The sequence below is a fragment of the Alligator mississippiensis genome, chromosome 1 (genome assembly GCF_030867095.1).
Source record: "Alligator mississippiensis isolate rAllMis1 chromosome 1, rAllMis1, whole genome shotgun sequence".
In the NCBI taxonomy this organism is placed as follows: domain Eukaryota; kingdom Metazoa; phylum Chordata; order Crocodylia; family Alligatoridae; genus Alligator; species Alligator mississippiensis.
This window is the reverse complement of record NC_081824.1, coordinates 65,878,555-65,891,000: the sequence shown is the minus strand read 5'-3', so window position 1 is coordinate 65,891,000 and position 12,446 is coordinate 65,878,555. Positions and strand designations below refer to the sequence as shown.

The window sequence follows — 12,446 nt, the reverse complement described above, 5'->3', positions numbered from 1 at the left end:
CCACATCCACTTACAACATACACATTACAGTAGCTACACTGCAAAACACTCATTGTGTGAAACCTAAGACCTGGAGAATAAAGGAGACATGCCTGTCACTGTCTACTATCCCTTCGTGCCTCCCTTATCAAGGCATTCCCCCATGCCTACCATGCTATTACAGATTCTAAAATGCTTTCTATCTGAGGTTCCCCATCTTACAGACTAGAGAGAAAAAATGTAAACATAGTAAAGGTCACAGACTACCACTGACAAGTTCAAGATTTTCAGACACCCAATCGGTTTTATATTTAATAGTGATTTACTGTATTTTTTTCACATATCACCCCCCCCCCCCCCCCAGTAAGATATACACCTTGTTTTTGGGAAGGTAGAAGGACAGGGAAAAAAAGATTTTCTGAGCGTTATGGCTGCACAGGGCAGGGACAGTGCCTAATCTTCAGCTCACCCACCCTTCCTTTCCTGCTTAACAAAAAGATGTAACCCTAGCTGCTGTGAAGACTGGTATCCACAGGTGAATCTACAATTTTGAAAAGAGGAAAAACCGAATCTACAAGGATATGACAGAGGAAGAGAGATCAGGACTAGGTAAGAGACAGCAAAGCTGCCATAAGAAAGGTTAGCTTGTCTAGTGGAACCTCAAGGCCATTTAAAAAAAAAAGAGAGAGTTGTTAACACCGACGAAGTGAAGGACACAGAGCCATTAGATCAATGGACTCCCTCACCTCACCTCAATAAACAGAAGTGTCATTGCTGCTGCAAGCAGGAATGAAAGCTGGATCAGGAATAAAAACACAGTACTTCTATTCCAGACAGAAAATCACCATCCCTGCTTAAAAAGACATATACCACAATTTTGGGGGACTAATTTTTTGGGGGAAGGGTGCGTGTGATATGCAAGTAAATGTGGTGAACTATACAACTAATTTGCTCAGTCTGTTGAGAATTAGGAATTCAAAACAAGAGAATAATTACAGAATACCCTCCACACTGCATGTCAAGGGGCACACATTACTACTCTTTACTGCAGGAAAACTGTGAATTGGCAACAGTTATGCATATGCAAAATACAAGAGACTGGAAAATTAAAATTGTAAGCTTCCTTATGATACACATATTATATAAATAAGTTGTTATACTACTGCAGCTCCAGTATTAAATGAAGATAATTATTCACAGTATAATCACATTATTCAAGCAGATTAGAAGACCAAAGTTGGAAAAGAATTTAGAAGTCAGTCACAGCACTAGACTGAACAAGAGAAAGAAATTTCACTATACCAAGGTGGTCCTGTTTTTTATAATTTCCCTCATTAATAAATCATAAAGTAGGTTAGGCTAATGAAAATATTTACTTTTTCAGGCTATTTTATACTAGTTCCACTTATAATAAGGATATAAAATTATTTTAAATTTTGTTTCAGAATTTCTAAAATAAATGAACATGTTTACTTATTTTGCAGGAGCGGGTTGATTTTGTTTTGATTGATAATTGTCTGAAGAGAAGAAAAAGGATTTTTTAATTTCTGCTTAAATATCACTAGTATATGTAAGAAACAATACTTTTATTATTTGAAACAGCTTATTGCTGAAATGCATAGGAAAATGTTTTGAAAATCCAGCATCATGATCACAAATGTGACTATAGACCCTTTCAATGAGGGTCAGACACAAAGCTGGCGAGTGGTTATTTCAAATACTTATTAAAGTGTAAGACTATGAAGTAATTTTTTACTGTTGGGAGTCCTAGTCTACCTAGGATAAGAACTGCTAAATTAAGAAGTCTAAGGCCATTGACAAATGTTCATTTAAATGTATGATGAGAGCTCATCCCTGATCCCCACAATTGCACCTCTTGCCATGCCATGGCACAGCAAAGAAAGCTAAAAACACCCAAATTCTGTAGGAAGGGTAGAATCTATAACAAACTCCATCACTACAGAGGCTCTTTCAGTAAGAAAATTCTAGTTTCCAAAGAGTTAAAGGAACTGTTTAAGTGGTTAGAAGTACTCCAAGTAGACAAGGCATGTTTAATGTACATGCAAAAGGCTTTTTTCTCTAGTAAAACATAGCAAAGAAACTGACTGTACCTTTATAAACAGGCATTAAAAAAAAAAAAAAAAAAAAAAAAAAAAAAAAAATCAGGCTCAAAAAGAAACTCCTGGAATAGAAGTGAAAGGAATGGAAATGAAAACGATAATTCCATTAAATGTGGTCAAATAAAAAATAAAAAAAGTTAAAAAAAATCTGTAGTCAAGCAAATTTTAAAACTGGTTGCTAGTAAGCACTCAAATCATATTAAAAGATGTAGTGAAAACCTGTATTTGTAAAGTACAAATAAAAGATAGCCAATATGGATCGAGGCACAGCAAGGCATTACTTTCTGAAACTATAGTAACAAATATCATCAGTGCTCTATGTTGCTGATAGCCACAGAATCATCATTTTTAATGAATGAGAGTACTGCAGAATAGTCAGACAGTAAAAAAAAAAACCAATTTTAGCACAACTAAACCCTTTGAGAACACAAAATTTACAGTTCTTAAACCTGTTAAATGAAAACAAAAAAGCCACATAAAGAAGAAAATTGAGAGAGACAGATGACAGTAAAGTTAGACTAGCAAATATTCCAGCTTAAATTGCCGCAGTGTTGATAGGTTTTATTAGTGTAGCAATGCAGTGCAAAATGGAAAAAAAAATATTTTACAGAGCTTCAGCAATATTCAAACTGGTTGCTGGAATCAAGGACAATAAAAAGTCCTTCTTCAAATACGTGGGAAGTCAGAAAAAGAACAAGAGCAACATCGGACCCTTGCTGAACCAAATGGGGCAGCTGACAACCGACACCCAGGAGAAAGCTGATCTCAACAATTATTTTCCATCAGTTTTCCACCAGCAAAAGGGGATCACCTGCCTGACAGGATGCAGGGCTACCAGGGTAAGGATGATCATGCATCTATAATTGGTGAATATCTTGTGAGGATCTAGATTTGGGTGTCAGAAGCAGACTGGCCCAGTTCACAGATGACACTAAATTATGGAAGTGCAGTCACACTAGAGGATAGGATGGCAATTCAGGTTGACTTGGACAGGCTCACAAGGTAGGCGAATCAAATCCTGATGACATTCAACACTGAGAAATGAAAGGTGCTCCACCCTGGGAGAAAAAACCCACATCATACTTATAGGCTTAGTAGCCTATAAGTATGGGCTCACTAGCACCATGACCAAGAGACTTCGGGGTCATGATCGGCCACAAGACGAACACGAGTCATCGATGCGATGCCACAGCAAGCAAAACAAATAAAACCCTGGCTTGCACCTATCAATACATCTCAAGCAACACCCAAGTCATCCTCCCGGTTTACTCAGGCTTGGTAAGGCCATAGCTGGGGTATTTCACCCAATTCTGGATTCCACACTTTATAAAGGATGTGGAGAAGCTTGAGAGAGTTGAGAGGAGAGCCATGCACATGATTAGAGGTCAAGAGAACAGGCTTTATGAGAAGAGGCTGAAAGGCATGGGACTCTTCAGCCTGGAGAAGCAAAGGCTTAGGGGTGATTTGGTAGCAGCCTATAAAGGGGGTGTGCATCAGGAACTGAGAGATCATCTGTTCACCAGGGCACCCCAAAGGAAATAACGGTCACAAACTGCTGGGAGACTGTTTTAGACTGGACATAAGGAAAAACTTCTTTACCATCCGAGTCTCCATAGTTTCATAGTTGGTAGGATTGGAAGGGACCTGAGCAGATCATCAAGTCTGACCCCCTGCCATGGGCAGGCAAGAATGCTGGGGTCAAACGACCCTTACAAGGTGTCTATCTAGCCTCCTTTTAAAGACCCCCAGGGTAGGAACGAGCACCACCTCCCTAGCAAGTTGGTTCCAAATCCTAGCCGCCCTGACTGTGAAGTACTGCCTCCTGATATCTAGCCTGAATCTACTCTCAGTCAACTTGTAGCCGTTATTCCTTGTTACTCCCAGTAGTGCTCGGGGGAACAGGGACTCTCCCACTGCCTGCTGGTCTCCCTCGGGCAGTTTACAGACAGCCACCAGATCCCTTCTCAGCCTTCTCTTGTGGAGACTTAACAGGTTCAGGTCCTGTAGCCTCTACTTGTAGGGCCTGTCCTGCTGCCCCCTGATCATGTGAGCGGCCCTCCTCTGGACCCTCTCCATGTTGTCCACATCCCTCCTGAAGTGCAGCACCCAGAACTGGATGCAGTACTCCAACTGCGGCCTGACCAGTGCTGCATAGAGGGGGAGGATCACCTCCTTGGCCCTGCTGTGATGCATCTGTGGATGCATGACAAGATGCAGTTGGCCTTACTGATTGTCCTCACATTGGTGGCCCATGTTCATTTTGGAGTCTATAGTGACTCCAAGATCCTTTTCTGCCTCTGTGCTGATGAGAGGGTAGTTCCCCAGCCTGTAGGTATGCTGCTGGTTCTTTCTCCCTAGTTGCAGTACCCTGCATTTGTCAGTACTGAATCCCATCTTATTCTCATCCGCCCTCCCCTGTAACCTGTCCAGATCCAATTGCAGCCTGTCCCTCCCTTCTAGCATACCCACTTCTCCCCACATCTTAGTGTCATCTGCTAATTTGAACAAGGTGATTTTTACCCCCTCTTCCAAGTCACTGATGAAGATGTTGAACAGTGCAGGCCCAAGGACCGAGCCCTGGGGGACCCCACTGCCCACATCCCTCCAGGTCAAAAATGACCCAACCCGTCCACCACCACAATCTCCCAATTTTTTAAATGAGAATGGGGTGAGAGACAGTGTCAAAGGCCTTCCTAAAGTCCAGAAAGACTACGTTCACTGTGACATCTGTGTCCAAGGATTTTGTGACCTGGTCATAGAAGGCCACCAGGTTGGTCTGACAGGACCTGCCTCCAGAGTCTGGAATAGACTCCCCCCAGAAGTGGTGCAAGCACCTACTCTGGATACCTTTAAAAATGCTTGGATGCTTATCTTCCTGGGGTGATCTAACCTCAGCTGACTTCCTGCCCCTTGGGAAGGGGGCTAGACCCAATGATCTTGCAAGGTCCCTTCCAGCCCTAATGTCTATGAAATCTGTTCTTAATTTAAATCTATGCTAATAATTGACAAAGTCTTTCCATCTCAGGAGGTAGGAATTAGCAAGGAACAAATAATGCATTTTTACCATGTTTCCTTAAATACTAGTAAAGTGCACTTTAAACTATATTCATAAATCATAAATTTTGATTAAATAGAAACTGTTAGCTAAACAATTTAATCACCTGACAACGCTATACCTCAGTTTCTTGCTATGTCCAACCATGTTGAGTCCAATTGCATTCCCTTTCAAGTCTCTCAAACCTCCAGTTTTGCCTCGTCTTGTATATGTCTTTATGGACTCTCCACTGGTGCCAATAGTTCCTAGCCGACAATGTAGTGACTGTAAGGAGACAACAAGCAGATATTAAGAGGTGACAAGAAAATAAAACCGGTAACTTACCAAGTATTTATTATGGTCCAGGTTTACAATGTGTTTGCACTGATTTTTAGAAAAATAAAAGACTTAACTAAAACTCACAGAATCAACATTTTTGTAAACTCACTATTCAAATGAAAAGATCAAGAAAACTTTTCAGAACACTTTCTAAAGATTGCTTAGTTTATTTTTCCTGAAGGGGACAAGTGAAGGAACTACAAAAAAAATGTAGAGGAGGGACGGGCAATTATTTCAGGTGAAGGGTCGCTTACTGAGTTTTGGCAAGCCATCAAGGGCCTCATGACAGGCAGCCAGGGGCAGATAAATATTAATTTTCTAAATTTGTTAGGGTTCCTGCAGGCCGGATAGAATGGCTTAGCGGGCCGCATCCTGACTTTGAGGGAGACATGTCCTTTTATACTGAAAAATGTGTAAGCCTAGAAAAATATAAGCATAAATATATATATATGAAAATTCTAATCTAAATGCAACTTTCTGGTCCCAGTTAACGTTACTGTTAAAATTTCTTTTTTAAAAGCCATATATGAATTTTATGTTAAATAATTTAGTTCTACATCTATTAAAGAAACAGATTTGCTACAGCTACCAGTTGCTGTTACAGGAGTTCTTCAACACCTACAAATTCATCACGTATGGACATATGATAAATTCTACATTTGATCCAATTCACTGAGGTGCTCTTTTCTTGTAATCTATTAAGAAGAAAACAGCCTCTCCTTCGCTACATATTTCTGCTACTGAGAACATTCAATTTTTCAAGAGTTATGAAGTATCTTCACAAGTTAGCTCAGGAACTGCTGTCAAAAAGAATTACCACACTTCAGTGCCCACTCCCACTCTGCCCCCCCCCCGCCCCAACCAAAATGAATATAAAAATTGGGAAGTGTGTCACCAGGAATCAGGACTGTCCAACTTCAAAGAAGCCAGGGGCCACATCAAAGTACGCCATATTACAACCCCCCAGCCACATACTCCCTAGACACTTCTCCCCCTCCAAAAGTACACCACACACCTCCGCAAGCACCACTCTGCTATACCATGCACCCATGTCCCCCCCCCCCGCTGCACCCTGTGCTCCAAGGCTCATCCTCAGTCCCCCAAGCTGCTGTGCAGCCCCATTTCCCTGGGGTGAGGAAAGGAAGTAGCAGCCAAAGGAAGTAGTAGAGAAGAGCCCACAGTCTGGCTACTGTTGCAGGGGCAGTGGACACTAGGAAGGAGCCTAGAGAACTACAATGTAACCTCTTACAGGCTCCATGCAACCTACAGGCTGCCAGTTGGACAGCACCTCTAGGTATCATAGAGAAAGAAGAGGGGAAAAAAATCTATTCAAGAGCAAATCTTTATAAGCCTGTAACTGGTACATATCTAGAATTAAAACCGACCATTCATGTTAATAATTTCAGGCTACAGCACAATAAGCATGTTTATAGAATGGAGAATTAGAATAATAGTAAAGATATGTAACTAAGTAATTTTTCTGAATTTTCTACACAAAACATATACACTGATCTTCATTTTTGTTTAATAGATGGGATCGTAACACTATTTTGTTTAAAACACTTGATATAGTTAACATAATATATATTAAATTAGATACACATATATCACTTACCTTCTTTTCTTCATTGGGAGTGAAGGGCCCATCAATTTCATCTATGCTGAGCAGATTTGCCTCACTACACAATTAGGGATGGAAGAGAAAAGTGGATATAATGTAATACAGTTCAATGCCAACAAAATATTTTAATCCATACACAGGGCCACAATACACAAGTTAACCTGTCTGAATTAGAGTCAGGCACCTATGTAGATACCTTACAATGATCCCAAACAGCAGGGCATTTTATAGTGGGTGGCATGATAGTGGAAAAAATATTAAAATTGGTTTGAGAATTTACATGAAACTTGTACAAAGAAAATCTAAATGCAAACAAAAGGGGAAATATGAGGGGAAAAAAGTATTTTAAAATGCCATAATTAAACAAATGCAAATATTCAAAAGGCAACTACAGTTCACAGAAGGAGTACATCAATATATCAGTTGGCTATTGGATCAGCACCACTAAAAGGAGAAATTATAAATGAACTTTTTTTTGGTCATTGTAGCTGACAGTTATGGCCACATGCCCGGAACACCCCGTCAAGTGCAGTCTGGTCCGAGCCCACAGCAGACTACAAGTCCCAGCGAGTAGAGGGAGGGGATGCCGGGAAGCGATCACAAGATGCTGTACTCAGCAACAAAGGGACGGTTACCTGCTCCTGCTATGGCAACACCGTGTGCGCAGCAGAGGCCTGAGCGAGCTATAGGAGGGGTGGCTCCCTGCCACTGTGCACACCCCCCGCAGGGGAGGCATGGGGGGGGGGCATGTGCCCCTCCCCCCGAATTGTGCGTAGGGCAGATATGGGCTGCTTGCTATGGGCTCGGGACTCTGCTGCCTTTCCCTCAGGAACCGCACCCTATCGTGCCCCCTACCCACCTGGCAGGAGGAGACACAACTCATCACCCTCACTGCTGTCGGGTCTCCCGAGGGAAAAGCAGTAGAGCAGAGAGCCCCAAACCCACAGTGAACAGCCCATATCCAGCCCACACACACACCACCATGCCTTCCCCAGGGGGTGTGCACAGTGGCAGGGAGCTGTCCCCCCCTACACCTGCTAGATGAGACACCCATGGCTCCATCCCACTCCCTGCCCCAGGTCCTATGCACCACCCTGGCTGGGCAGCCCCCCTAGCTCCACTCCCTTCCTCACCATGGGGGCCTCAGTCTGGTCCCCCATGCCCCTTCCCCTCCACAGACTTACCCACAGGGAGCTGCTCTCCATGCTGCCTGGCTATACTCTTGGCCACATGCATGCGTACAGCCACATACATGCACACAGCACCCCCTGTATCTTGCTCCTAACAACCCCAAGCAAGACCCCTTGCAGGCTAGAATGCTGTCCAACTGCAAGGGAAAACCTGCTGCCTCCCAAGGGAACTTGGGCATCTGGGAGGCTGTGGCCCTGTGGGGGAGAAGGAACTCAAGTGTCCAGGGCACTGGCCAGAAGGCATAATTATCAATCAACATTATCAGTTACAATGGCCAAAAAAATCCAGTAACGTAAAATTTCCCTATCGGTGCCAATCCAATAGGCAACCAATATATCAGCACACCTCTAATGTTTGACACTCCTGGCCTAAATGAATGAAAATAAATCAGCACCCAAAGTCACAGGATACTAGTCTCACCTTTTCTCTAGGGTGATCATGTGTCCTGGATTGGCTAGGACAGTCCCAGATTTCACGGGCTGTCTTGGTATCCCAGCCATTGAAGAAAACTGAATCAAATTCCCATACTGGTGGGAAGCCACCTGCATGTGCCCAGTTCCAACTGATTGTACTGAGCAAGGCCAATGGAATTGGGACCAGGGAGCAGCCCACTGGCTGGTCTCCCTGGAGAAAATTGAAGTAAAAGTCTCAGATTAGTGCAACCCATGGTACATGCATGACTAACGCTACTGATCGAGCCACTCCCAGCTCACAGCCCAGTGGAGTCGGGACCAGGGAACAGCTGCCGCTGTCACCCAGAGCCCAGGTGACGTCGTGTAGCTGGGCGGGGCAGGGGAGGGCAAAGAGGGCACCAGACATAAGCGAGCGCCAAAATCCCCATCAGAAGCCTTTACCATAGCAGTGGTAACACTGTGCAGCAATCCATCTGTTAGGGGCACAGGGGTGAGTGGAAGAGTGCTTCCTTTTCCCTGGGAATTTGTTTCACAGTAGGCACAGCCCCATGCCCTATAGCATATCTGGGGGTGGGTGAAGCAAATGGAACCCCAGTGGCAGGTCCCACAAAGCCTGTGCCACAGGACTGCTACCATCAGACACTCTCTCCACCTTTGCTGCCTGTGCTCTCTACACAGGAAAAGCAGCTACTGTTGCAGTGGTACTAGCACCTGCTGTTCCTGTTCAGAGAACTTAGGCAGGTAAGAATTCCCTTTTTAACACCCCTCTCCCCACATCCCACTTGTCAGCATATTCCACATGTCCTGGACACTGAATAAGCTCACTGTGCCTCCAATTATGGAAAATATGCAAGGGTGAAAACAACTATGAAATACATGCATCATGGTTCAGTGATAGGCAAACAGAAACATAGATTCTATTTTCAGGTCTACAGTTTCTTTCTGTATACAAGAAATACCTTTCAGACAGAGACAGACTGTCCAGAGAAAAATGGACATTGTGAGGATTTACTGCCTCCAGTCATTTTTAAATGAATAGGTAAGTATTCCTTCTTTCCAAAAATATTAACTTTCTGCTAATTAAACCATAGGACATACCAAATTTTGTATTCCTATAGTGCCATTTAAAAAAAATGTGGGGGGAGGGGGGAATGACAATAAATTCAATTTATATCCATTACCAAACGATCAAGATAATTTTTTCAAGAATCAATTCAAGATGCTAGATTTCTACCAAAAGGCCTTAATACTATATTAGATCCTTGACAATAAGCAAGGAAAATACATATCTGAATGTTCTCATAATTTATCCTCATGTTCTCAAAGAATGGCATTATATTTCCAAACAAAAATCAAAGTAAAGTATTACAGTACTCACTGTATTGTTCCACAACCAAAGTACTTAATTATGACCATCAACAATACCCTCCAAAAAGGCATAAGCAACACCATTCTAATGTCAAAAGATCAGGGTTGTCCAACTGAGTGGCTGGGGGCCACAGGACCTGTCCCCCATACAAGCCACGCATGTGCCACACAGGCTGCACTGTGCATTTCTTCCACTCCCCGCCACACTTCTAATGCACTACATGAGCCTCCCAAACCACAAGCTTTTTCTACACTCTCCTTTCCATTGATGCATCGCACAGCCTCCCCCTCATACTATGAGGACATGCTACAACAAGCCACCCACTGCATCAGTATGGATGCTATGCTATGTTCTCAGGCCCTGGAACCCTTCAGCCATGGGCTGCACACAGCCCTGAGGGCAAGGCTACTATGTCCTACCCCCAAAGGCAAAGGCAGGCAGCAAAAGCTCAAGGAAGAGCACAGGGACTCCCATATCAGAGTAAAAGCGGGGGGGGCGGGAGGAGAGCAATCCTGGACTAGAAGCCTGGAGGCCACCCATTATCCATTCCCTTAGGAAAGGGGTAGGCAATGTTTTTTGGCTGGAGTGCCGAAAAACCCCAATGTCTACCCTGAAAAGTGCCCGAGTGCCAGCATGCCGCATGCTTATAGGCTCAGTAGCGCTACGTTGGTTAGCACTACAGAAAGGGACTTGAGGGTCATGACTGACCACAAGATGAACATGAGTCTTCAGTGTGATGCTGCAGCTAGTAAAGCAAGCAAAACGCTGGCTTGCATCCATAGATACTTCTCAAGTAAATCCCAGGATGTTGTTCTCCCCTTGTACTCGGCCTTGGTGAGGCTGCAGCTGGAGTACTGTGTCCAGTTTTGGGCTCCACAATTCAAAACGGATGTGGAGAAGCTTGAGAGGGTGCAGAGGAGAGCCACGCACATGATCAGAGGTCAGGAAAACAGACCTTATGATGAGAGGTTGAGAGCCATGGGGCTCTTCAGCCTGGAAAAGCGCAGGCTCAGGGGTGATCTCGTGGCCACCTATAAGTTTATCAGGGGTGCTCATCAGGATCTGGGGGAAACATCTGTTCACTAGAGCGCCCCAAGGGATGACAAGATCGAACAATCACAAACTCTGACGCGACCGATTCAGGCTGGACATAAGAAAGAACTTCTTCACTGTCTGAGCCCCCAGGGTTTGGAATAAACTGCCGCCAGAGGCAGATTAAGCACCCACTTTGAACGCCTTCAAGACACATTTGGATGCTTATCTTGCTGGGATCCTATGATCCCTGCTGACTTCCTACCCCTGGGGCAGGGGGCTGGACTTGAGAGGAAAAAAGAGACAAATAAGAGAAAGAGGAGAGAGAAGGAAAAAAGGAGAGCAGAGAGAACCAGACGCGCACGCGCGCACACACACACACCAACGTGCACAAAGACAGAGAACCAGAACACACCCAGAACAGACACATGCGCACACACATCCAGAACCAGACATGTGTGGGCACACAGAACCAGAGGCAGACAAATGCACAGAACCAGATGTGCGGGCACATGGAACCGGGTTCCTGGGCCACTGGACAAAGTCTGACCCAACAATGCCCTGGTCCCGCCAGAGTCCCTCTGCTTCCACAGGCAGCCAGTCCCCAGGCTGCAGCATAGCGGCCCAAGGCCCCAGCCCGAAGCCTGCCCATCAGCCCAACAACCAACCCACCCTGCACAGCTAAGCATGCAAAAGGTGCAGTACTCCTGGTGAGGGACAGCACCAGCCTCATCTTGGTGGTGGGGCTGGGCTGGGGCTGGGCTCAGCGCAGGTGGGAGTCAGGCGGGCTCAGCTGCAAGCCACCAGGGCTCTGTGGTCGGCAGCAGCTACCAGAGCCTGGGCCAGCTGCAGCCAGGAGGCTGCAAACAGCTGCTCCAGGCTCCAGCATCAGCTCCATACCGGCAGGTGCATGTGCGCCTTGGAGCAGACAGTGGGGATAGGGCCTGAGGCAGCACTGAGGTGCATGTGCAGTTGCCGCCAGCATGGAGCTGATGCTGGGGCTGTGGAGCCTGGCACAGCTGTTTGCAGCCTTCCTGCTGCTTGCTGCAGCTGTTCAGAGCCCAGGCTGGCTACAAACAGCTGCGCCCGGCTCCAGAGCCCCGCCATCAGCTCTGTGCCAGCAGTCGGGGAGGGGTCGGGGTTGTGCTGCCTCAGGCCCCTCCCCTACCATTCACTCCAAGGCATGCATGCACCTGCCGGTATGGAGCGAATGCCAGAGACTGAAGCAGATGTTTGCAACCTCCTGGCTGCAACTGGCCCAGGTTCTGGGTAGCTGCTGCCGACTATGGAGCCCAGTCTGCTTGCAGCAGGTCTTGCAGCTGCCCAGCTGCCTGCTGGGAGCAGCCCG

General features: G+C 45.4%; 1 protein-coding gene across 11 annotated transcripts in view; it reads right to left on the bottom strand.

The window, feature by feature from the left end:
- The window catches only part of SENP6 (SUMO specific peptidase 6), a 134,354-nt gene that overhangs the window by 91,830 nt on the left and 30,078 nt on the right, over positions 1-12,446 (bottom strand). For 9 of the 11 annotated variants that reach the window (XR_002093305.2, XM_059731276.1, XM_059731293.1 and 6 more), the window contains exons 3-4: positions 7,088-7,151; positions 5,261-5,418 (exon numbers count right to left, since the gene is read on the bottom strand). Coding sequence is in view for 10 of the 11 variants with exons in the window: in XM_059731276.1 (XP_059587259.1) it covers positions 5,261-5,418; positions 7,088-7,151 (222 nt within the window). In the remaining variant the exon portion in view is untranslated. The remainder of the gene's footprint in view (positions 1-5,260; positions 5,419-7,087; positions 7,152-12,446) is intronic. The other 2 variants (XM_019496828.2, XM_019496830.2) reach the window with 1 other exon arrangement.